Source organism: Tenrec ecaudatus, chromosome 9 (genome assembly GCF_050624435.1).
Source record: "Tenrec ecaudatus isolate mTenEca1 chromosome 9, mTenEca1.hap1, whole genome shotgun sequence".
Lineage (NCBI taxonomy): Eukaryota > Metazoa > Chordata > Mammalia > Afrosoricida > Tenrecidae > Tenrec > Tenrec ecaudatus.
The window spans coordinates 150,283,623-150,310,517 of NC_134538.1; the positions used below are offsets into that span (position 1 = coordinate 150,283,623).

General features: G+C 42.0%; 1 protein-coding gene across 7 annotated transcripts in view; it reads left to right on the forward strand.

Moving 5' to 3' along the window:
- The window catches only part of MKLN1 (muskelin 1), a 337,081-nt gene that overhangs the window by 214,854 nt on the left and 95,332 nt on the right, over positions 1-26,895 (forward strand). For 4 of the 7 annotated variants that reach the window (XM_075558675.1, XM_075558674.1, XM_075558672.1 and 1 more), the window contains 3 exons: positions 22,551-22,620; positions 24,420-24,562; positions 26,474-26,562. In XM_075558675.1, coding sequence (XP_075414790.1) covers positions 22,551-22,620; positions 24,420-24,562; positions 26,474-26,562 — 302 coding nt within the window. Of the gene's footprint in view, positions 1-12,739; positions 12,839-15,299; positions 15,359-17,491; positions 17,608-22,550; positions 22,621-24,419; positions 24,563-26,473; positions 26,563-26,895 lie in introns of those variants that run through there. The other 3 variants (XM_075558676.1, XM_075558673.1, XM_075558679.1) reach the window with 3 other exon arrangements.

A 26,895-nucleotide genomic window follows, 5' to 3' on the forward strand; every position in this document is an offset into this window, starting at 1 on the left:
TGTAGGGCACGGGGATGGGCTGTTCATCCCCATCACTGATAACTGTAGAGACAGCTTAGTCGGGAGTTAGGCCATTTCCAGGGCTTCAGTGGGTAAACTTGTAGGGGAGGGAAATGGCTGGGATATTACAAGTCCAGCTGAATTGTGAGTGGAAAAAGAATGTCCCCTCCAAGCAAGAAAGCATTTAGTGGGATAGCAATTGTACTGCAACTTGGGCCTTGTTAGGCGTGATTTGAATGGAGGGGTGTGGGAGTGAGAAGGCAACTGGTAGAAGTTGGGGAGATGGCTTTACCTCTCAGACCCCATTTTCTCAAATACTTTCCTGAGATAATATTTCTCTACATTTTGACTTGTGATATTCTGGTGACATATATGTACTATCGTTTTGTTTTTGTTTTTACTACCGAACTGTTACACTAGAAGAGCAGTATGAATTTCTTTCTTAGAAGAAATATAGTTAAAATTTATAGAGCTTGAATTTGAGAGTTTTGTGTGTGCTGGGTTGATGTGCTCCATGCTGAAGTTGTAAAACTTTTTGGGTCTTAAATATCTGTTTGCAAGTAGGGTTGCTGTATCTCCGTATGACGCGAGAGAAGGAACGGGTTTTCCTTATTCTAGAAAGTCCTGCATCTCAACTATTCCTGCAGCCTTCCTGGCAAGGCAGCCTGGTTACAGTATCTCCTCAGAAGGTGTAAATTTAAATAAAGCCATTTGTTGTCATTTTCTACAAAGTACTATATATTTATTAAGAGGCACAAATTTAGCTGTTTAGGGGTGCTATTCCAACAATCGAAATAATGGTAATACCACGAGCCTTCCATATGCTAGATTCTGTTCTAAGTCTTTTTAAATTTAATCCTCACAGCTGTCCTGTGAGACATCTCCATTGCCCAATTAGGAACAGCGATATTAAAGTTAGCAAAACCTGAGGTCACACAAAGCGCTGGTGGTGCAGTAGTTAAAGTGCTCATCTGCCAACTGAAAGGTTGAAACTCATCAGCTGCTCTTTGGGAGAAGGATGAGGCAGTTGGCTTCCACACGGATTTAAAGCCTTGGAAAACTTGGGCACAGTTCCGCTGTCTACAGGGTCTCTTTGCACGGGAATCGATTAGACAGCATTGCATTGCATTGCAGTAAAGGGAGTGAGGGTGGCCATATCCCATCTCTGGCTTCTCTTTTGCCCTGAGGCAGGAGTCAGAGGTGCCTCTTCCCTCCATCTCTCTTTACCTATCCTGACACCAGCCGTTCCTACCGCCACTCTGCGTCCATGTTGCATCCAGTAATTTCTTGCAGTAACCACACAGGACTCACATATAAAACCAGTAGTTACATGTTGGGCCGCTAACCACCAGCCACTCCGTGGAGAAAGAAGAGGCTTTCTTTCTGCCCTGGCAAACAGTTACAGTTGCAGAAACCCAGAGGGGCAGTTCTGCCCCATCTCATCATGTTGCTGAGTCAGAATCCACTTAGTGGCAGTGAGTGGTTTTGGTGATGGTACGGCTGTTGTTACATGCCATCCAGTCCTTACTGATGCATAGCGACCTTATGCACAGCAGAATGAAACACTGCCCGTCCTGCCTGCACCAGCCTCACCATCCATCGTGCCTGTGCCTTAGCCCGTTGTTGCCGCCACTGTGTCCATCCATCTCCTTGAGGGCCTGCCTCTCTTTTGCTGCCCCTCTACTTTACCAACCGTGGTGTCCTCCTCTGTCCAGGGAGTGGTATCTCCTGACAGCAGATCCAAAGTGTGTAAGATGAAATCTCGCCATCCTTGCTGTAAGGAGCACTCTGTTTGGACAAGACAGATCGGTTTGTCCTGTTACATTGACTAGTCTTCTCCAGCACTATAATTCAAATGCATCCGTTCTTCTTTGCTCTTTAGTCATGGTCCAACTTTCACATGCATATGATGCTCTTGAAAAGACCATGGCTTGGGGCAGGCACACCTTAGTCTTCAAAGTAACATTCTTGCTTCCAGTACACTAAAGAGGTAAAGAGGACAGTTAAGGTTAGAAGTCATGTGCAGCAAATTGATCTAATGCAGTGCATCTTTTGATCTCTTGACTGCTGATTTCATGAGCGTTTATTGTGAAGCCAAGCAAGATGAGATCCTTGACATTTGGTATTAGGTAAGTTAATAGATTACCACAAGTCAGAATTGGTAAACAGTAAAGATATAGTCATTGGCCCAGGGTAACGCCTCTCAGCCAGCAGCCAAGTCTTTCTCAGGCCCTCAGCCTCGCAGTCACATGGCCCCTTGGCCCCTGCTTCCAGGGACCAGGAAGCCTGCCTGTTTCTCTGCCTCATTGACCCATGGTCTCAGGGCTGCTCCTTGGTTCTGTGTCATGATCTCCTTCAGGTCTGAGCCTGACTCCCTTGCTCTGTGCTAGTTTCCATGCCTCTGTCTCTGGTGCCTCTGGTCATGGCCTCTGCCACTTCAGGACAGAGATCACGAATGTGCTCTGCTGTCCATAGTCCTGGGATGTTTCCTCTCTGTCCAAGATGGCTTGTGTGGTTTTTGTCTTTCAGTAGACCGTATCACTCAGAAAACAAAAGGGCGTGACTTGGCTGACAGCCTTTACTAAGTTCGAGACCATCTCACCTTAATCCTGCTTCAGAGGGTTTACTTGGCTGTAATCTTTCTGGAACTCACTAGACATTTCTTCCTAGATTCTGCAGGATGGGTTCACCCCATCAACTTTTAGGTTAGTAGCCAAGAGCCTGCCACCTAGGAACTTGGGAATCTATTTTAAAAACTAATTTTAAATATATATTTATAAAAAATGCATACCCTAATATGAAATAGTTTCCAAACATAAAGCCCTAGAAACAAACATTACTCTTAATCTAACCACTCAAAAATAACGAATTACCTTTTGGTATATGTCAACCCAGGCCTTTTTCTATTTGTGGAAGTTTCCAATGATACTGCCCTCTGTTTGCTGTTATCTGTTTTCTTTTTTTCCCCTTAAAGGAAAAACAAAAAGCAAATCCACTACTGGCTCTGTAGGACACAGGACTGCTCCATGGGGTTCTCAAGGCTGTCAGTCTTTTGGGCTGGGAGCAGCTGTGCGTTCTAACCAGGCATCTTAGGTTAGCAGCCCAGCACTCACCCCACTGTCCCACCAGAACTTTTCTTTCCTCCATATATAAGGGGAAAAATACCCATGTTATTAAATATTCCCCTATATCATTCTGGAGACATTATATCCCATGTAATGATGTTATGGCACTTTAATTGGTCTCAATACAGGACAAGGAGCCCTTGCCATGCTATGGGCTCAGTGTTTGGCAGCTAACCACCCAAGCCTCCTCTGGACAAGTTCCCCCTTGGACACTCTGAAGAGCAGTTCTGCGCTGCCCAGTAAGGGTCACTGTGAGGTAGAACTGATTCGATGGCAGGGGGTTGGTTTGATTTCTAACACAGGACATTGAAGCTTCCAGTGTCTGTTTTGTCCTAGTGAGCTGGACTGCTAACCTCATAGTTGGTGGTTCAAACCTACTAGCTGCTCCACAGGAGAATGTTACATCTGTTCCTATAAAGATTTTCAGTCTTAGGGACCTTATAAAGAGCTGCTGTTGTTCAGAATTGACTTGGTAGCACTAGGTTTTGGATTTGACTAGGTTTTATTTCATTTGATTTTGCTGGTTTTTGTCCATTAGGAGTTTGCCTTACAGGAAGGGGAAAAAAGTTGAACTCATTCATGATGTGTTGCTAGGTGTTGGGTTGCTGAATGAAAGGTATCAGTTTATTTTCCTGTGTAAGAGAGCTCTTGTTTGCCTACACCCTAACTCCTGTTGGCATTTCTCCTTTGTCATTAGAGTAAGAATGTGGTCTTGGTCTGAGAGGTTTTTCAAGATGTCTGGAGGGGGTCTGGATGACTAGATTTCCCAAGAGACACTGTTCCTAACCCTTTCTTGTCCTTCCTTACGCTGTCTTTTATTTGTGCTTTTAAATAGCTTTTTATTTTAATACTTGACATGATTTGTTTAGTGTTCTACAGACAATGACTGTTGTGAATATGGGTTTGAGAATTCATTACAGGAATTCCATAGATTCGTGCAACCCATAGATTGGACTCTCATGCACTCCCTTTCCCCCAAAATTGAGATTCAAATTTGACAGGGCTTCAGACTTTATTGGCCATTAAAAATTCCAGTGTTTTCCATCTGGGGAATCACTGAGCTTTAAAAAAAATGAAAACATCCCAGATGAAGGAAGTATCTTGAGACAGATTGAAGATGAGTTGTACCCAGAGGTGGCTTCTAGCCTGGGGCTGGCTTGATGGCTTTGGGGAGGTTAAGGTTCTTTTCTGAGTATTACCAGGTTCCTCGTGTAGAAATGCTTTTTATTAGTACATTCTAGGAGGTTTTGTATTTGGTAAATTTGAGAAGGGCAGATGGCTCTATCATTTGCATTAGCTTTTAGTTAAATGTACTAGGTGGTTAATAAAAGATGTTGGGACCCAAACTGGGACTAGTGATATTTTATGTGTAGATTTGATCCATTCCAGCTTTTGTGGTAGTGTGCCCTTTTTTAGGGGTGTGTGTGTGTGTGTGTGTGTGTGTGTGTGTGTGTGTTGAGGATACGTGTGATACATATGTCACTTAAAAATCATCTTTGGAAATATGGGAAATCTAGATTTTCATTTTAGATGCCTATCTGCTCTATGTACAATTTTATTTTGATCTCATGAAACGTTTCAAAGCAGGAGGGTTTAAGACATCTCTGATTATTACAGAACACATTAAAATGTGTCAATCGATGAATCTGTTAAATTGCTATGCCTTTATTGGTTAAGGACCTCTGGTGGTCTAGGAGTGCTACGAGTTGGCTGCTCACCACAGGTCAGCAGTTGGCACCTGCTCCTAGGGAGGTTTACAGCCATAGAAACCTACAGAGGCACGTCTACTCGGCCCTATAGGGTTGCTATGAATTGGAATTGACTCACTGGCAGTCAGCTTGCTTTTGCCTTACTGGTTAAACCTTAGGATAGTTAATACAGATCTTTCCATACCACATACTCTGTGGAAGACTAGTTGCTGACATCCTTGTTCGTTAAGGGTTTCTGTGGTGAGATCAGCAATTTGAACCTATACCACCGGCTCTGTGGGACAAGAGAAGGCTTCCTGCTCTGGTAGAAATGAACACCCTAGAAATGCAGAGGCAGTCTCTGCTCTGAGAAGTCAAAACTCACTGCCATGGAGACCATTCCTGCTAACCCTACGGGACCAAGTAGAACTTCTCCTTAGGGATGCAGAGACTGCAAGTCTTTATGGGAGCAAACTAATGATACTAGCTTCGTTTTTCTCCAGACAAGCAACTGTTGGGTTTGAACGACAGGCCTGTGGTTAGCAGCCCAACTCATAACCACTCCTCCACGAGAAGTCAAGCACCGGAGCATTCTGTTGAGAATGAGGCTCCTGTGTGTACTAGGCCCACAAATTGAGAGTGTAGCTTTTGCCTGAAGTACATAGCTATTCTCTCTTCCTGCGATGTGATTTTACACACACACACACACACACACACACACACACACACGGAAGATACTGGAATCCAGTGTAAATTTTTTGGGTTACATGCATCTATTTAATGTTTATATAATTTAGTAAGACAAGTATTTGTTAGAGCCAATGATACTTCATTGTCAAGGCATGTTTTCTTGTGTAAGTCAGAATTGTAAATTATTTTAAGCACCCTAGGACGTGCCTCTTCCTTTCCTTCTCATCAGACCCGGCCCTTTCCTTTCATGATTTAATTCCAACAGGAGAGTTATAAAATAGGGAAGCACCAACAGGAACTTACTCAGCTGTCAACTGAAATGTCATTATCTCAGGAAATCCTCTCAGCCTCCCCTGCTGCACCATGAGGCCAGCACCCCTTCCCCTAAGCTTGAGTTAACTGCTTTCACAGCAGCATGTACCTCCTAGTATATCACATTACAGTCTTTCATTATGCATCTGTTTGTTTGGTGTTTGATCTCAATGAGACCACAAGCTCCAAAGGGTCAGAGATGGTGAGATTTCATTTTCCCTCTGGTCGGTCCAGTGTAATATTTATTAAACGGTGCATGAGTGAATTAGCTAGGCATTGTGACTACATTTTTTTCTGCTTAATGCAGTTTGGGTCTGGATCTAGGGCAGGGGAAAGGAACTTTTTCTCTGCCAAGGGCCATTTGGATATTTATAACATCATTGTTGGGCCATACTGGTCAAATACTTAATTAGCTCACTCATAATGTGGTGGCTGGAACTGCTTCTGAGATGTGTGAGGCTTGATGATTTCTGGGTCTTACATGGCCAGTGGGCCAGCCATTACCCACTCCTGATCTAGAGAAGGCATTGTGGCCAGGGTGAAAATATCAAATGGTGAGTAGATTTTCAGTCCATTCTGCACTTTTTTAATAGTTAAAAATTTTTAAACCAACTTAAGAATACGTAAGCGAGATTGGTTATTCCTTGGGATTTAGAAGAAGAATTTGGAACAATGGAAAGTTTCTTGTTTGGAAATTTAAAAAGCTTTTATTCGGTGCTTTGTAATTCTTAGTGGGTCATATGAGACCTTGAGAATTTAAAAGCTCTCTTAATTACATAATCTGGATTGCCTAATGGCTGTTAATAACAGAGTATATTACTAATGTGCAGGTTAATTTTAGGGTACCTGTCGGCCATGGTGGTGCAGTGGTTAAGCGCTTAGCTGCTAACTAAAGGATTTGAGCTCACCTGCCACTCGGCTGCACTGTAGAGCTTTAGGCCTGAGGAAACCTATGGAGCTTTAGATCTCATTATCACAGGAAATTAGGGACAAAAACATTAAATTTTAATTTAGATCCTTTCCTCTTTTGAGACATCAGATAGACTAGTCAGTCAAAGACACTCCAGCATAAAATTGGAAGATGTTAGATTACAATTCTGTGGGAGAAGTTTAAGGAGAAACAGGAATAAAATAAGTTCTGACACCATAATAATTATTTTTTAAAGGTAGTGATATATTTCTATTCTGTTGATGCTTTTTAAAAGAGCAAATACCACAGTCTTATTAGAAATGGCAATATGCAGAGCACCCTGGAAATTACAGCTTTCAACACCATTGTAAGTTGAGAGAATTTTATTCCTGCCCGTTTAGAAATGGTGAGGGTGTGTATGGGTTTTCATAATCATTTTAGGGAGTGTTTGAGTAGATGAAGCTCAAGCACCACAAACTGACTTTCTGTCTGGCTTGTGCATTTGAGTTCACTGCAGAGCTGTCTAGAATTCTCGATGCCTAGACTGTAAAGTGATCCATTAGTCTCTGGAACGCAGGCCTCAAGTGCTAAGTGTACACATCCAGAAGTCTGTGGCCAGTCTAATTCTCTTCCATTTTAAGTGGCTCATCTGTTTTTCTGTGAGAACTTTTTATGACATGATTATTAGTCAGTGATTACTAAAAGAAACACATATAAAAAGAAGTGGAATCTGAACACAGAGAAAAAGATCCAGAAACTGTTGTTGAAACATTGAAACCCGGAGGCATCTGTGGGCACGTGGACACCGAACAGGATGCAGGCCTTGTTGCATATGGGACACTCAGTTCTCAGAGGACCTCTGTACAAAGCGCAGCCTGCACACCCCTCTAGAGCAGCTCTGCACCCTGTGTGGGACACAGGGTTAGGAATATGTCTGAAGAAAATAGAGAAGTAAAGGAAAATTTGTGAGCCGAAGAAAGATTCAAGTCATTAGTCTGAAAAGGCCAAACATCAAGAGACTGAATGGGGGCGGGGTGGGGGAGCCATAACTATTGTAGTTTCTGGTCAAATTGTAGAAACCTTAGACGAATAATCTCTGATTATTAAAAGCCTTGAACTTTCTCAAGAAAAAGCACATGGGGTACTAAACGATGGAAGAGAATCAGATTGGCTATATAGACCTCTATGCAAACTGGTACCCACTGAGGCAAAATAGAAATACAATGTGAGGGTGTTTCAGCCTGGGTTTGGCTATGAGAGAGACCACACAGTACATAGTTTGAACAGGCCAAATTTAATATCGAGACTGCTCATTGTAACAGGAGATTAGAATAAGATAATGAAGGATTGGCTAGTATGAAGTAATGATAAGTCTGAAGACTTACGCCAGCTTCTTCTCTGCTGAGATGGTGTGCCCAAGAAGCTGCCCAGCCCAGCTCCCTGCTGAGATTCAGTTCTTGCAGAGGGGTGTGTGGTGTCTTCCATCAGGCTGAGCCACACATGTTTAGCATACTGGTTAAGCTGTTCACAGGGAGATGCCTCACTGGGAAGCACCTCTTCTCTTTCTGGAATTGGTCTTCTTTCCCTTCTGTTGACAAAGCCTAACCTTGTGCGGGAGGTCAAAGGAAAAGGAAGATTAGTGAAAGGTTCCCAGCCCCCTTTGTGCACAGTAGGCAAAAGGTGAATGAATGGAGAGCTGGGCAGTCAGTAACAGGGAGAAGTGGCCTACCTGTGCTGTAGCTGCAGCTGTGGTCGGTGACGGTTTTCTCAGCATTTCATTCTTACTTACATTAGGGTCTGGTTGAAATTTGCTTCTTTTGGTTCACTTATTGATAACCTCTTCCCTTTTAAATTTGAATTTATATTATTGGTAGAGGCTTCTACAAACTTTACTATTCTTTCAAAACAATAGGAGAGAAGCAGTCTTTTAAAATTTAAAAGTAAACACTGAACTATGAAGACAGACAGCAGTGATTTTGAACTAAAGTATTTCCTGGTGGACGGGACCACCAGGATTTCTTAGCCTTGATCAATGATAAATGAATTAATCTGTTTCTCCTCTGTGTACATTTTGAATTTGCCAAAAGGTTGTAATGCTTCAAGGATAATGTATAGAAATGTGAATTGTTTGAAAATTGACTGCTCCTGTCATAAAACTTTACTCCCACAATGAGTTGCAGTCTCAAAACGATGGGCCAGTTCTGCATGTCTGTCGGGTCGCTGTGAGTCTGCATTGGTTGATGACAGTGAGTTTTGTTTTGGTCTTGCTAATAAATGATTCAAAAATTATTTTACTAAATTGCTCACATTCTATAAAATGATTTCAAAAACCAGGAACACCCCCCCCCCCCAAAAGTGCTAAAGTGATCTATAATGTGACTCTTATAAACCTATTTGTTAGGAGAGCATTAACCAATCATTTGCCTTGCCCAACTATTAATCAAATGTTATATAGTTAATTTCTTTATAGCTTTTACATGAACAGACATATATAGAATTGAATTTTTAAAAGCCCAGCATATAATTACAGCTATATTAACCAGGGACATATTTTATTCCAAAGCTAGGACAAAAACAAGTTAAATACCTTTTTATGGCTGTGGGTTATAACTTAATATAATACAAAAATCCTCAAACTGAGCCAATTACCAATATCTTGATAAATGTTGCTTGTAATCAAAAGTTGATCTAGGATTTAATTTTACTTGAGTCCACAATAAATACTCTTGCAAGCAGCAGTCAAGAAATCAAATAATGTATTGCATTGAGCACATTTCCACAAGACTTCGCTAGTGTTCAAAAGCAAAGATGTCATTTTGAGGACTAAAGAAGTGCCTGACCCAAGCCTTCGTATCTTCAGTGGCCTCATGCCTGGGTTGACATAGTGGCTGCTACAGTGAGCACCAGCACAGGAATAGTTGTGTGGCTGACACAGGCCTGGGCAGTGTTTGGCCCTGTTGTAGATAGGGTCACTGTGGGTTGGAACTGACTCTGTAGCACCTAACAAAATGCATATGAAACTAGACCGGGGATAAGGGAGACTAGAGAGAAATTGATAAATTTGAATGGTAGTTTTGGCAAAGAATACTTGGACTTACCAAAAAACCAAACAAACCCTGTTTTGGAGGAAGTATAGCTAAAATGCTCCTTAGCAGTAAGAATGGTGAGACTTTCTTTGTCTCACGTACTTGGCACATATTGCCAGGAGAGGCCAATTTCTGGAGAAGGACACAGTGCTCAGAGGCTCAGATTAAGGAAGAAGTCTCTCAGTGAGATGGTTTGAAAGAGGCTGCCACAGGGGCCGGACTGAAGGAAAGCTTGCGAGGATGGTGCTGAACCAGGCACTGTTTGGTTCTGTTGTACATAGAAGCATTGTACGTTGGAATTGACTCCACAGCACCGAGCAGCAACAGTGTCTATTGTGATAGTCTATTGAATTTTTAATAGTTTTAAGAGGAGTTTTATATATGTGTGTGTGTGTGTATATGTGTCTAAATGTGTGTGTGCGTGTGTGTGTCTGTGTGTGTGTACGAGGGGGGTATCCCCCCAAAATGAATTTTTTTTCAAAGCCATGTACTTAATTATTTTTACAAAACAAGCTTAGCACCTTCAAAGCACTCTCCATTACACTTAATACATTTGTCCAATCGGTGATTCTTTTCTTGGAAACATTTTTCAAATTCATCTGTTTGGATGGATGACAGCACCTCCCTCATTTTTTTTCTTCGCCTCTTCTACCTTGTCAAATCACTGTCCTTTCGTGTTCCCCTCCATTCGAGGAAACAAAAAGAAGTCGCATGGAGCCAGGTCAGGTGAGTAAGGTGTGTGGGGCAAGAGAGGCATGCTGTTTTTTGTCAAAAACTAGCACACGACGTGGCTGCTTGAGTAGGTGCATTGTTATGGTGGGAAAACGAGTCCCCTGTCTGCCACAAATCAGGCCTTTTTTGTCCCACACTTTTATGCAATCTTTTCAGAACCTCTAAATAGAAAGCTTGATTAACAGTCTGACCTGGTGGAACGAACTCCAAATACACACACTATCAGTCGACGTTTGCATCTGTTTGGGAAGTTGACAGACATCCAGAATGAGGTTTGTCATCATTCAACATTTCACTTTTTGAAACGAGAAAAACCACTCAGACACTGGAGTTTTTCCCAAAGCGCTGTCCTTGTAAGTTGTGTTCACCATCACAACAGTTTCTGTGGCATTTTTCCCAAGCAGGAAACAAAATTTCACAGTCACACGCTGTTCTCTTAATTCGACCATCACAAAAAATAGAGGGGTAAGTGAAACTGCTTTCACAAAAAAATTCACTGACCAGGGAGAACGTTCCCAGGCCACGCCTCTGAGTGTACTAACTTAGAGCGAGTTGCTTGATGCGCCCCTGAAGGGAAGAATGCGTACAACGAAAGCGCCAACCAGCAGCTTTTTCCGTTTTTGTTTTGTTGGGGGGCTACCCCTCAGATGTGTGTGTGTGTATCTTTCATGTTTGTGGATCCCATGATCTGAGAATTAGAATGTGGAAAGTGCTGTTCTCTAGAACTCAGGGCCTTGGTCAAAATACCTTTTATGGAAATGGGAAGAAAGCTTTCAAAAATAAACAGATTTTTATTACTAATAAATTAGTATTATTTTGACATGTCACCATTGGTGTAATTTAAATTCCTGCATTAAACAGAAAATAAAAACCAGATCCAATGCAAGGGGAAACATGGAAGAACTGAGACATGTAGAAAGAACACTAAAGTGGGACAAGTTTGGGCTCTGTAGTTTTTCTAGGTCCCCCTCCCCCCATCCCCTTACAAAATGAAGGAATTAGATGCCCAAGTTATTTTGGGCACTGCGATTGCAAAGTATTGCAGAATACTTTTACAAAGGAGCGTACCTATTCCTCAAATACAATAACTCATATTGTTGCCCAGTAAAACTATTTTGAGAACTAGATTTAAATTGGAGATGATAGTGATTATTTTAGTGAAACTATTTACATATTAATGAAGCCTTTCAGGATACTTGGAGACAGTTTGGTCTCTCTTGAATCTTTCTAATCCCTCTGTGGATATATTATTTTGTCTGAAATTTGAAGAATGTGTAGACTAAACAGCAGCAAAGCTTGCTTTTTTAGATCATGTTCAAATTTTTACCCTTAGGTGGAAAGGATAATCTTTAGTTTTGAAATCTACTCTGAAGGGCCATTGGTTCATTTCTGATGACTGACTGATGACTCAGGCCTTCTGAGATATTTAGCAAATGAGGACTATTTTTACATGAATGTTTCAAGTTTGGTGGAACTCTAAAATCACCAAGTCCCATTAACTCATTCCTGCTGCCATCAAGTTGATTCCAACTCAAAGCGACCCTAAAGGGCAGATGTGTTAAGTCGGATGACTAGAGACACAAATTCAGTGACACTCATACGTGTAAGGAAAAGCCTTGTATCAGGAAGACATCCAAGCCCAGTCCAACTCAATTCCATAAGTTCGACACTAGTTCCTAAGTCCCTCTTCAGACTCATGCAGAACACAGGGATAGGACAGGCCGGTGGGTACAAAGTCTTGCAGATCCAACGGCAGTGGATGCATCCTCTGGGCTCTGGCTGCCATCAGGGTCAGCCAGCAGGAGGGTGAAGGCAGAAAGAGCAAGGGAAGGTTCTCAGCACCCTCCTTATGAGAAGGCCATGCCCACAAGGAGGCACTGTCAGGCAGTGGCCTGACTGACAGGTTAGACTCCACCCATACACTTGATTTATCAAGTTGACAGGAAATTATGTAACTGCCACAGCAGAGTAGAAATGTCCTATGGGTTTCTGAGGCTGTAAATCTGAATGGGAGCAGAAAGCCTCATCTTTCTCCTGCAGAGTGGCTGGTGGCTTCAAACTGCAGCCTACCTTGGACCCCACTGTGCACCAGGACTCTGCCACAGTAGCGGCTTTCCCGTTTGAGTTTTGGCTAGTCAGTTTCTTACCGCCGACACAGGAACATTTGTGTATTATGTTGTCATTCTCCTTTTACAGTGGCTGCTGAGTTGCATTTGTGTGGAGTGCAGTTCCAGAAGTAGAGCTAATTGCTACTGGTCAGACAGTTTGACTGTTACTAATGAGTGTTGTCTGGAGGTAAGCAGCTATTGTTAGACGTCTTCGGTGTGCCGTAGTAGCTCCTCAGGTGAGCACCATGGTAATCTTCTGCCGTCCGGCTTACAGTGGAGAAAGCCCTGCCACTTGGGTCACTGGGTTGAGAATGGCCTCTGGCCTCTGGCAACAGCGGCACCCCCACAGCCATCCAGACTCGGCACTGGTGCATCGGGCCACTGACTTCTAGTAAATGCTCCAAGGTGTGGTATTCATTTACGAATGTAGAAATTGAGTCCCATAATGAGATAATACCTTCATCAAGGCCTCTTATGAAGTAAATCCTCCAATTGAGTTTAGAATTTACATTTTTATGAAACCATACTTTTTTATAATGAGCATATATTCAGGTATCATTGAAACTTACTGTGTTGTCAATGAATAACGTATGTCAAAGCTGCATTGTGAAATTTGTCTACATTTAATTTCTTCACTTTTGTCTATTAACATGGAAGTAGATCGATCACATAGTTCTTCACATACTCTCTTCTGATTTTGTTCCTTTTGTTACCCCTTCTCACCCACCTTATTGGTACTGGGTCCTTACCCCGTGTGCCTCACAGCAACTGTCAACCCACTGTCACCCGTTTTTAAAAACTGCCTTCACTTCACATCTCGTGTATCTGCTTCGTCACTCAGCCACACTTTCAAAGTGGTGTGTAGTTGTTGCACTCCCCCTTCATTCAAAGAGCCTGCTCGTGAATGCTGTGGAAGGCTACCCAACACTCGAACAACTCTTCCGCCTCCTTTAAAGAATAGATACCTAGATGCACCCATTTTTCTTTCTTTTGGTGTGTTTTTAAGCAAAACGTAGATAATTTTCTTCCTAAATAAGATACTGTACATCAGGACACTGTGTTATATGTTGCACCAAACTAATCTTAAAGAGGCAGAAACCGCACACAGTTCATGTTTCAGTTTCCAAATGTCAGGAGCCTGGTTTTATAGTTCTCTGATATTCTTTCTGTAGATTCAAGTCTCAAACCTATGTAATTTTCTTTCTCTATGAGGAATTCTTACAGGACTCAATGGTGAGGAATTCCCTCAGGTTTTATTTGAGAAAGTATTTCTCTTTGCCTTTTGAATGATAATTATGGCTGGTTTTAAGATTCATTCCACTCTTGCATGCATGAGCTCTTTTTTTTTGAAAAGTTAGTTACTATTCTTTTTTTTTCTTCTTTTACATTTTATTAGGGACTCCAACAACTCTTACCACAATCCATACATATACCATACATCAATTGTATAAAGCACATCCATACATTCCCTGCCCCAATCATTCTCAAAGCATTTGCTCTCCACTTAAGCCCCTTGCATCAGGTCCTCTTTTTTTTTCCCCTCCCTCCCCTTTCCCCCCTCCCTCATGTGCCCTTGGTAATTTATACATCGTTATTTTGTCATATCTTGCCCTATCCGGAGTCTCCCTTCCCCCCTTCTCTGCTGTCCCTCTCCCAGGGAAGAGGTCACATGTGGATCCTTGTAATCAGTTCCCCCGCATGCATGAGCTCTTACACAAAATGCAATGTCATCCTTGTCCTTGTGGCTCTGTGGGCTGGCCTTTTTTTCCCCCCCATTTTGGATTCCTTAACATTTTTTCTCTTTATGATTTTCTCTAGTTTATTACTCTGGGTTGACTAGAGAAACAAATCCAGAGACGCTCATATATGTATAAGAGAAAGCTTTATATCAAAGAGTAATTGTATATTAAGAAAACAACCCAGTCCAAATCAAGGCTACAAGTCTGATTAGCTCATAAGTCCAATACTAGTCCATAAAATTCCTCTTCAGACTCATGTCGCACATGCAATGATGCTCAATGCAGGAAGATCATAGGCCAGTGGGTGAAAAGTCTTGTGGATCCAGTGGCAGTAGAAGTATCTCCAGGGGTCTGGCTGCCATCAGCTTGTCTCCATATGCTTTGTCAACGGGAATATCAAGCAGAGAGAGAGAGTGCATCCTGCTTCCAGGGCGTAAGAGGAGGTTCCCAGAATCCTCATGAAAAGGTCACACCCACCCAGAGGCATCATCAGGCTATGACCTGATACAGGCTAAACTCCACCCCTTCACTCTATCAAGGTGACAGGGAATTATGTACCTACCACTTGTAGTATGAATTAATATGCCCAAGGGTAGAATTTTTGGTATTTATTTTGCTTGTTCTTTGAGCTTTCTGCTTCTGTGGTTTAGTGTTTATCATTAATCTTAGAGTATTCTTGTTTTTAGGTGTGCTGGTGAGTCACTTCCAACTCAGAGTCACGTGTGTGCACCAGAAGGAAACACTGCCCTGCCCTGTGCTGTCTCTGCGGTGGCTATTACGTTTGAACCTATTCTTAGCCAGTTCAAAGATTTCCTCTGCTCTTTTCTGTTCTCATTTTACTTGGTCAGTCCCCAGACTGCAAGTATCTGACTTATGGAAAACTCCTACTTGCTCTTCAGCACAGGACTTTGCACCAGTTCCTTCATGGCTGATAGTGAAAAATCGGAACAGACTGGAATCTTGCCAGTGTGAGTAATTCATCATGGTAACTGAAACAGAAAAATTACAGGGCCCAACCCTGGAATGCAGTGCAGAAGAAGTGTAGCAAGCTCTTTTCAGGAGCCTGATGTGTGTGCTCCAATTATTGGCAGGACGCTGAAGTGCCACACAGTCACAGGGACACATTTGGCCACTGTCATTGAATTGGAGGTACCATGACATTTGAGCCCCGGCTTTAATGTCATGCAATATTGCCCTCACTTTGAAATGAGTGAATTAACCACTCCTCTCAACAGATTCTTCATCACAGTTGCTTCCAGTGGCTGCACATGCAGCTTTTCAGTCATTGAAAAGGATCCAAGGCTTTCCATGAACTAAAACGAGTATGAGTAAGGACTGGGTGCACGTGATTTGACTTAACTTGACATTCTTAAAGATACAATGGGTCCACAGCCCAGGACTGCCCGACTTGACCACATTGTGCATGGTACATCTTTTCTCCTGGATCTTCTGTGCCTCCTTTCCCTCTTTCTTTCTCTTTATATTTCGGGTTGAGAAGTGTCTGTTGTCTCCTGCCCTTCCTTGACTCTATCCAGGCATACTTTGTTGCTATCTTAATGTTTGTGATTTGTAGCTTTCTTTTTACTTTCTTAGAGCTTTTCTGTCTCTAAAATTACTCATGCCCGTTGCCTTCTTTTTCTGTTAGAACCCTTAGCATATTGATCACGAAACCAACCTATTGCCATCAAGTCAATTCTGACTCAAGTGACCCTATGTAGGTTTTCCTAGGCTGTTAATCTTTACAGGAGCAGACAGACTCTTCCATCTCTTTTGGAGCGGCTAGCCCTACAAGGGCCCCTAATTCAAATCTTAACCCTTAACACTGCTGTTGAAAATTGATTCCTACTCTAGTGACCCTGTTTTACATTTCTGAAACAGTAATTCAAGGAGTGCTAGTGGTGCAGTGGTTAAGCACTTGGCTGCTAACCAAAAGGTTGGCTGTTTGAATCCACCAGCCAGTCTGTGGGAAAGAGATGTGGGAGTCTGCTGTATGAGGACGGTAGCCATGAAAGCTCTGTGGGGCATTTTACACTGTCCTATAGGATCTGTGAATCAGAATTGACAACAGAAGCAGGTATGTGATCATTCTAAAGCCTGCATTCTATCTGAATGTGGTTGTAATGCTTCCATTGTCTCTTCAGACTTTTCCCCCCAGTTGCAGTCTCAGAAACTCACAGGGGCAGTTCGACCCTGTCCAGTAGGGTAGTTTTCAGTGATTTTTTTTTTTTTTTTTTGCTTTAGTGTAAGGCTTTATGCCAGCGGTTCACAACCTGAGGGTCGCAACCCCTTTGGGGGTCGAATGACCCTTTCACAGGGCACGTCTAAGACCCATCAGAAAACACATATTTCTAAATGGTCTTAGGAACCGAGACACGGCTCTTCTGTCCATCTCCAGGTGGGTTCACCCACATGTAGATATGCTCACATGAAGACATGAAGTACCTGGAGTGAAGACTGTCTGTCACCCATGCTACAACATAAATAAATAAATAAATTTGTCATTAGAAATAAATATTTCACAATATATAATTACATGTTTTTGTGACACATCACTATGCTTTAATTATGTCCAATTTGTAACGATGGAAATACATCCTACATAGCACAATTACAGTGATGAAGTAGCAATGAAAATAATGTTATGGTTGAGGAACTGTATGAAAGGGTCGTGGAACTAGGAAGGTGAGAACCACTGCTTTATGCTGACTTGACCAGGCAGTTAATGTTCTAGCTGTCGATGGGTGTGAAAGGCTCTAATTTCCTCTAATAGCCTTGCTTTTTTCCCCATGTTTTTTTGGGCGTCCCATAAAATTCTGTAGACAGAGTCTGCGTATTATAGTTTTCTCGGTTGTATTCAACTGTTACTTTACTGGAGCTCTGCTGTAATGGTAGAGTACATGGGAGAGACATGTCCTCTAGCCTTTTGGTTGAATCTTAGTTTACAGAGGCCTGACTCTCTGGACTTGAATTTCAGAATTGTCTCTCCCCCCCCCCCCCCCCCCATTTCTTCCTTTTTTCTCTAATAAAGGACTGCAAAGCCCTCACTGCTATCGAGGAGTTGATTCCCGTGCATAGTAATCCTACATCGGGTTCCTGAGCCTGTTCATCTTTATAGGAGCAGGTAGCCTCCTCTCCCCCCCTGGAGTTGGCTGGTTACGCCTTTCCTGTGGGCTGAAACCCAACTGGAACCCACCACCAGTGAGCTGTTCTGACCCAGGTGATGCTTTGTTGCTCCATGGGGGTTCTTGGCGGTAATCTTTATGGACACAGATCACTAGGCCACTGGTTGGGTTTGAACCACAATTTTTCAGTTAGTTGAGGGCCAACTGTTTGTGTCACATTGAAATCTTCCAGTAAGTTAGCAACCCAAAACTTATGCTGTGGTGTCGATTCTGACCCATGACCCCACTGGATGGAGCAGAACTGCTCCATAGGGTTTCCCAGGCTGTAAATCCTAAAGAACCAGATTGCCCTACCTGCCTCCCGTTGAGTGTCTGGTAGATTCCAATCATTGACCTTGCAGTTAGCAGCCTTTGGTCCGCCTGCTGTGCCGGATCTAGGCAACCAAGACAGAGACTAGAACAGAGTATGCGGAGATCCGTGACACCATCTTGGGACTACACTTCCCAGAACCCCTTGCTGCCCCAGTGGACGTTCTCGGGATTCTCCGGTGGCAGATGAACTTTAAGACTCTGGGTGTGCTGGGGAGAGATGAGAAATACCAAATTTGGTCATGCTGGGAAGGATTTCTTTCTCTTAGTAGTTTAAAAAATAAAATTCCAAACGTAAATCTTGGTAAGACGGACCCGAATTGCGGTAACGCCCACTGCGCCGCCAGGGGCGCTCCTGCAGTAGGATAGGGCTAACTAGCTTCCGATCACGTGCAACCTTGGTTTTAGAGACTATTCTGGAAGAGGGGGTTTTAAAAAAATGGTTACTTTCCCCTTCTTGCAGAAACAGGCGAGGAATTTTCCTCCGGCCACCATGAGAACCTCAAGGGGTTCTTAATGGTAAGACCCACAAAAGACTCTGCCCCCAGTCGCTCAGGCTAGTCCACACGCATGGCCTTTCGCAGCTCATAGAAATTCCCATTTAGTTGTTCACAGGTTTCCGTGGCTCCTGCTTCCAGTAAACTGGCCTCCACAGTTGTTCGTCTGCTGCTCCAGATTTCGGGTTGGCAGTGTGCCCTGTCATTGCAGCTTCTGGTACATTTAAGAAATGTGATTAATTTCCAGTTTTCTCTGCATTTTTTAAGTTACTTGGAAGTAAAGACCCCTAATTTCCAGAGTCTGCAAGTTTCTTTTAAACTTGCCTTGTCGGTTACCTTCCTTAGAAGCTTCATGATAATGAACGTCTTTAAAACTGTAGATTTAGCAGGCAGAACGTCCACAGGAGAAGTGAGGGGCCAGTGTAGTTGTTCAGCGGTATGCCCAAGTCCTTCTTAGTGGCCTGCCCAGGAAGTGTGTACTCTTGGCAAATAAGGAAGCATTCTGCCTCCATCCCCCACCCCTGTTTCTCCTACTTTTTAAAGAGGTATCTTTACACTTGTCGGTTGGCGTGTTTTTTAAGGTTGTTGTGTCTTCTGGACCTCTTGATGTTGTATAAATATTGTAGTGATGCATAAATTGTCTCTCCTTTGCTTAGTTGTTGTCACCTGCAGTTTCCCTTCTGTGTGGGGTTTCTGTCTTCCTTAAAGGAAAAGGATATTTGTAGGATAATTCTGAAATTCTCAAGCACTCATTGAGTGTTCTCTGACAGCCTTAAGATTCCTTGCTATCATGGCATTTACTGGAAACTTGGAGCCTGTGAGGGCTGTCCCACTAGACCCTCCCTTCAGCTCCTTGATTAGATGGTATCCTAGTGCCAGGAGTTTGAACTTGTTGGTTCCTTTGTGAAGAATTCACTTTTGCCTTGTTTTTATGTGGGTGCTGCCTTTTAATCGGCTTAATTCACATTTCTTCAGAGAATTTGCCCAACCACTCCAAGAACTCCCCCGCACACAGTGTCTGGTAGATGGTAGGCAGTTGGAAAAGATTAGTTGAAAAAAATAGCTCCAGTTTAAACTAAAGCAGCACCCTCCCCACCCCACCTCTGCCCCCTGTGAACATTATCATCCTGAATTTAGGAGTCTAGACCTCTAGCAATATGTGGCTTTTTAAAAAGCTATGATTTTAGTAGTATAGTCTTTAACTCTATGTAACTGTAGATATTAAAATGGTTTTAAGAGTTGGTAGTTTTGTAATTTTAATTACCATTTTATCTTCCACGGTTTTGTGTTATACATTATCGATTAAAAATAGATTATAATCTCCTTAATGCTGATTCTTGTACTGATACTGTGCTTTTCCAGCAGTGTGTTCACACAGTAATGGAAGCTCTGTGATAATTGGCTGATTGCAACTATCAGTTGCTGAATAAGAAGAGGATTTTACATGCTACCTTGCACGTTCTGGAGAATGGTAGAATGTTTGCGTAGCCCCATGTTGTTTCTGGGAGTTGTACGGTGCAACTTCCTTAATTATCAACCTTTCTCTGCACGCTGTGGATAGAGGAATGGCGAGATTGCGAGAGTGTGCCATGTGTTTAGATTGCCCAGGCAATTAGAAGCCAATGCTCAGGTTGTTTGAAGGTAATTTCCTCTAGATCCAGTCCCCAAAGGGCTCAGACTTTATCAGGATGTTTCTGAAATATCAAAAGAAACATTCCCGATCAAACTGTGTAGGGCAAAACCGTGTGGATCACAGCTCAAGGTAAAACTGGACTGGCGTAGACATCTCGTACTGGCAGCGTCGGGGTGCTGGGTCATTGGGAAAATTGATGATGGTTAGGGTGCAGTCGACTTGTACCCCAGGGGGGTGGTTGACAATGTTGTGCTTCTTTGTTTATATGGTTTGTGCTGTCTGCTTGTAGCTTGTTTTTTGTTTTGTGTGTGTTTGGTTGTCTTATGGCTGCTGTTGGTGAAGTTGGCCTTACAGGGTTTTGATTTTGTCATATTATGACGACCAGAGTAAACCTTAGCCGTGCATATACCCCCATGGACAAGCAGATGTGAGTCTGGGACTCTGCTGATCTCTTGCCCCATGTCAACAAGTTGATTCTGATCACATGGCCCTGCTTGATACTCAGCTTCATGAAATGATCACTGAAGAGAAGGGCGCTACAGCCAAGTGTGGTGAAGAAAGCACATGGTGCCCCGCTATCAATCAATAGTGTCCGGGGTCTTAAAGGCTTGTATTCGAACAAGCAGCCATCCAAACGAGGAGTCAACTAAGTCCACATAGAAGAAGCACACCAGCTTGTGGGATCCAAAAGTGACAAGTACAAAATTCAAATATGGTGAACGCAAAAGTATCAGAGCTAAAATTATGAACACCTAATTTGTAGATGGATATGGAGGACAGTGGGAGCCCAAAACCCATCTGCAGATTATTGAGTCTGATTGAGCCACTGACAGATCCCCTTTAGCTACAGGCAAGAGTCTCAAACAACCTACTACCTCTACTTTTTCATTCAGCATTGATTGGAATGAAAATGTACATTTTCAAATTAAATCAACAGATGAAATTGAGAGGCTATCTTGGCCCTCAGCCCATCTCCCTTTTCAGTGCTTATCCATTCTCATTTTACTGCATTTTAAATATACTCTAGCATGGCAGATGTGTAATTTAACTATTGAAAACTCTCTGGATCACAGTTCTGCGCTGAAGCACAGGGAAGTGCCACAAGCCAGAATTGCCAGTACTAGTCACCGCCTTTTACATATACGTACATGTGGATGTGCAGGGGTCTGGGGGCGTGGTTACAAGGTGGGCTTCTTTTCACGGCGTCAGCAGTTTGAAACTACCAGTTGCTCCTGAGTTGAAAGACTAGTTTTCTACTCCCGTAAACAGTTTCAGTCCTGGGAATACGCAGGAGCAGGTCTACCCTGTCCTGTAGGGTTGCTATAGGTTGGCCTTGAATCAGTAGCAGAGAGTTTGGTACATGCATATATGTACATGTATAATTACCTATGTATCTATCTGTGTTTGTTTGGGGGTTTTTTTCATAGGAAGCTTATAAAGAGTCCATTCTGATGCCTCTGACTAATCCACTCCACAGTGTCCAGTCAACCCTTCCTCCCGATTTCGTAGATATAACTTCCCGTTTCCCATCTGCCATGCATTTACTTAGTTGTTCAACCCCTGTATACATTTACAATGTTTCAGAATTTAGTATCCCTGTGAAAAATAACACTATCAGATGAAATACAGTGTTGTTGTCTAGTTTTGTCTTCTTGACCTTGCAGTTTTAAGTTCTGTCTTCCAAAGTTACTTATATTAAGTCTTTTCTTATAATTCTGCTATTGATGCTTGATGCAAAGGTGGACTGTATACCTATGATAAACACATGTAATATTTATAAACCAGTGCAGTATACATAAACATGTAACATAATGAAAATTTAGTTATATACAATAAATGCATATGTAGTATTTTACATATTTTAGGTATTTTGTTATATTGTTTTTGGCTTAAACTTTAAAATGCCTTCTTTTTTCGGTGAAAATGTACACAGCAAAACAGGTTTGCATTTAGTCAGTTGTACACATGTTATTCAGTGTCATTGTTTACATTGTTTGTTTTTCTGTGTGGGCCAGGGTTTGCTGATTTTACAATAGTAGCATGAGTCTGTCTTGATGCAGGTGGTCTGTATTTCCTGCAACCTTGGTGGTGTTTTTGAGATTGTGAAAGGTCTTCAAAAGTTTTAGGAAAATTCTATTATCTAATAATTGCATTTTTAAAATGAACTTTACAAAGGCCCTCGTATTTACAGCGAAACATATAGCAGTTCAGTGACTGATCACACTTTCTATTTCGGTGACTATTTTCACCCTTTTCTCGGTTTCTCTCCCATGAAATGAACTTTTTTTTAGTCGCCTTATCAAAATTCTTGCACTTCGTCATTGATTGAAATGCTACCTTTATTCTGTTTCAGAATCTTAGGGATACTGGAGGCTTCCTATGCTTTTTATTCCTATGATTTCTGATCCCATGCGAGTACTAAGTAGCATCTAACATAAAGATCCTTTTGATACATGGTTGATCATCCTGGTTGCCTATTTGCGCTCACTTCATCTTAGCCTTGAAATTCATTGCTATAATTTCCTTTTCTTCCCTTTAGAAACATTTTAGTGGATAAACCAAATGACCAATCTTCCAGGTGGTCTTCAGAGAGCAACTATCCTCCCCAGGTAAGATTACAGCTTGTCCTTAGATGCCATGTACAAGTTCAACTTCAAAGAGTTATGTAATCAATGTATCTCTCTGGTACCTTTTATCTGGAATCCATTAATAGTTTATCCAGTCTTTGAGATTGTGAGTTAAATTTCTCTTTCTCACTTTTCCCTTTAAATTTGGAAGACTTTATTTCATGGGCCAATTTATATGTAGGACTGGATGAATTGTAGATTTTACTTCAGCCTATAGGAATATTAAAAAACATTGAAATTTATATTTTTTATGAATTACTAATGATGCAAAAGTAAATTTCCTAGCATCTTTTGTAGAAACTGTAAACTAACAAATAGCTGGTTAGGATTCTAGTCTGAGTTGAGGTTGTGACCCATACAACCCTGAAATGCAAGTAAGTCAGCCTGTGCTTCAGAAAATGTCAGAAGTGTCACTGACAGCTCATTTGCTATATGACCCAATGGCTGTCATAGAGGAAAATAAACTTTCCATGATCCTAGTCAACCAAGATACCAAGGTGGTGTCAGGACCTTGAGCTAGTGATACCCAAAAGGTTCCCAGCAGAAGCAAATACAAATCCTTTTGGGGGCCAATTGCCTTAAACTGTAGGCCTCAGGAAATCACTGCAAAGAAAGGAGAACACAGTGCACCATGAAAAAGAATTAGGAAAAAAGTAGTATAAGCCCACAAAAGTTTAGCTAATGGAATTGAAATAAATAAAAGATCCTGGTATTCAAACACCTGTTTACCAGGTACAAAGAAATCAAAGTTAATTGCAAAGACTAGCAAACCACAAAAAGTGACCTAGCCCATCTGAAAAAGAACCAAATACAACTTTTATAAATAAGATAAACCAAAAGCCAAACAAATTCGCTGTGATTCTAACCAACATTAATTTAACCAGTCCTCCCACTTCAGACAAGTCGGAAAATTGGATGAAATGGGATCAGCTATTTCTGAAGGAAGTGAAGAATGATGGAGGGACCAAGATTCAGGAGAATATGGGACCTACAGTGGAGCAACTTTGGGGCCCGCTTTTTTCTTGAATGTTAGTTGCTAAAGTCCTAAAGGTAAAGAGGTTGAGGAGTTGAAGCTGATGGGCTTGGAGCAGCTGCCCTTGCAGTTCCTAGTGAGATGCTTACCCAGCAGCCCTGCCAGGACCCTTCAGTAATCATTAGGGCGACACCCACCTTGTATCCTGTGTCTGATGCGGAACTTCGAGCTCTAGTAGGTCCACAGGGCTTAACCTTTAAAATTGGCGGAGGTGTTCCCTAAGGCGTCTCTTTCTCATGTTTTCACTGGCATTTAACATTGATTTTACTGCTGAAATATGTAGTCCCAGGGAATGTGGACTTGTTAATTTTCCATTCAAACCTTGTATTTGGCTATTTGTAACCAGGCTGTACCTATTATGGAGTGCTGTTCCCTGGTTGAAAGTTACTGAGCTAACTCGGTCTTCCTTCCCTTACAGTACTGAGGATGATGTGTGAGAGGACTTCACTAAGTTTGTGGAAAATTGTCTTATGGATTTATTTTTACCAAGAACTTTTTGAAGTCCCCTTCCATGTTCCTGGACTGGGAATACAGAGTAATAGCCTAGGCTGTGCGTACTCTTCGTTAGCATTTGAACTAAAGGGAAAGGAAAAGCACAGACGGACAGCATACAGGGCCCAAAGAGAGAAGCCTGCACTGCTCCATGGCCAGACCGGACCTCAGAGGTCCCGCTGTGATTAACAGTGTCACAAGTTTTACTTTTGAAAGTTCTTTAAATACATTTAAAATTTTGTTTTTGGTTTTTTAGTACTTGATTCTGAAGCTTGAAAGGCCTGCCATAGTCCAAAATATCACATTTGGAAAATATGAGAAAACTCATGTCTGCAATTTGAAGAAATTTAAAGTCTTTGGTGGAATGAATGAAGAAAATATGACAGAGTTGTTGTCTAGGTGAGTAAGAAGTTAGGGAGTGCACTGTGCTCTCCCCGACCCGCTGCATCTCCCTCCCTTTGTGGGTAACTCGGTCACCTTCCGCTGTCTGAAAATGGCCTTTCACGTCTCCTGTTGCGGGGGCCTCCCTCGACAGTGATGATGGCTTTCAACCTTTTCATTTCTAAAAGTACCTTTACTTTACCTTCTAGTTCAGCGGGTCTCAACCTGTGGGCTGCGACCCCTTTGGGGGCGCAAACAACCCTTTCACAGGGGTCACCCAGTTCATAACAATAGCAGAACGATAGTGATGAAGTAACCATGAAAATAATTTTATGGTTGAAGGGGGAGGGGGGATCACCACAACATGAGGAACTGTATTAAAGGGTTTGTGGTTGAGAACCACTGTTCTAGTTATAATATATTGCCAAGTAAGAGGTACTGTTCTGGGCTTAATCTACTTGGAGGATACAAGGAGGAAGGCTGTCAATGAAAAACAGGTGGCTGTGCCTACCAGGCATAGTGCCTGCCTCCTGGAAGGGGCTCTGTAAATGGGTTTAAAAGCCATTCACCACCAAGAATGAAGGTGTTAAATCTGCATGCCTCCCCCAACCCCCACCACCACAATCACTAGCCACGCAATGGACAGATGAAACAGGATGTTTAGCGTATACTGGTGACCTTTGGTGTGCCCCACCGACATTCCTGTCTGTAAGTAATGTTCCGGGACATGGGCTACTGCCGTCGTGATGTCCCTAAGAAAGATTTGCTTCCCCCTTGGAGGCTGAGGTGGAGAGATTTATTAAGAGTAAGTAGTTGTTTAAAGCAACAAAGTAAATTTGTTTACTAAAATGTGTTGAATTATAAAAGAATTATTGGTGTTTCAGTCAGAATAGAATTGTTTAATGCTTTGAAGAATTTTTATATTTAGCTGTCAGGTTGTTTTCCAATTTTTTGTTTAATATTTTGAATCATATTCAGTCATAAGCACTTTATGATCCATTGTACTTTTCCATATTCTTGTCGTTTATACTACATTAGTAGTTTCACTTTTTAAAATGACACATTCACTTTTTCTTGGGCTACAAATTAAAACTATACAGTGTAAGGCAGTAACCATATCTGCTCCTAATCTGTTAGAACTTTATCTTGGATATCTCAAGAACTGAGTCAGTTGGTTGTATTGATCACTTAACATCACCCATATATACTGATCATTTTATGTTGAGCATTTATGATTGGCCTATATCTAAATGAGAGCATCCGATAATGATAGTTGATTTTTATGTTAGGCCGAGTTGACTAGAAAAACGCAGACTATCATATATGTAGAAGAAACAGCTTTTTATCAAAGACTACTTGTATATTAAGAAAACAGCCCAGTCCAGATCAAATCTACAAGTACGATATTAGGCCATAAATCCAATACTAGTCCATAAATCACTCTTCAGACTCACACATCACATGCAGTGATAGAGAGGGAAGAACACAAGCCATGGGTGCAAAGTCTTGTGCATCCAGTGGCAGTGGAAGCATGTCCGGGACTCTGGCTGCCATCATTGTGGCTCTGTGTGGCTTGTCAACAGGAAGGTGAAGCAGAGAGAGAAGTGTGGTCCAGCTCCCAGGAGAAAGGGAGAGGAGGTTCCCAGAATCCTCATGAGAAGGCCATGCCCACTAGGAGGCATCATCAGGCTGTGACTTGATTGAAAGGCTAAACTCCACCCCTTCACTCTAACAAGGTGAAAGGAAATTATGTAACTTCCACACTTCGGGTGTGCAATTCCCTAACTATTGTCCTATCTTGTAATTTCTCATATATGTATTGTTTTAGTCATTTATTTTGAACACTGACTTTTTCTTAAATTTCTTAAAATTCAAGTATGACCATCTGTTTTATTGTGTTACTATACTAGGGGTGTTTTCTCTTTACAGTGGCTTAAAGAATGATTATAACAAAGAAACATTCACCTTGAAGCATAAAATTGATGAACAGATGTTTCCTTGTCGATTCATTAAAATAGGTAAGGGGTTTAGCATTCTGAAATAAAAACCAAGTTTTTATACCAACAGTCACCAAGTGGTAGCTTAAGGACCAAATGCTGAAGATGCCAGTTTTGTTTTTAATAATGAAATGTACACATAAAACATTTGATCAACTTCTACATGTGTGTTTCAGAGGCATCGATTGCATTTTTTAAGTTGTGCGATCATTTCTCCTAATTATGTCTCCACCACTGACGTGAGTCTGATAAACCCACTCTCTCCCTCTCAGCCCCTGGCAGCCAGCAGTTAGTTGCTTTTGGTTTCCATATATTTGCTCATTTCATGTAACTGGTAGCATGCCATATTTTTCT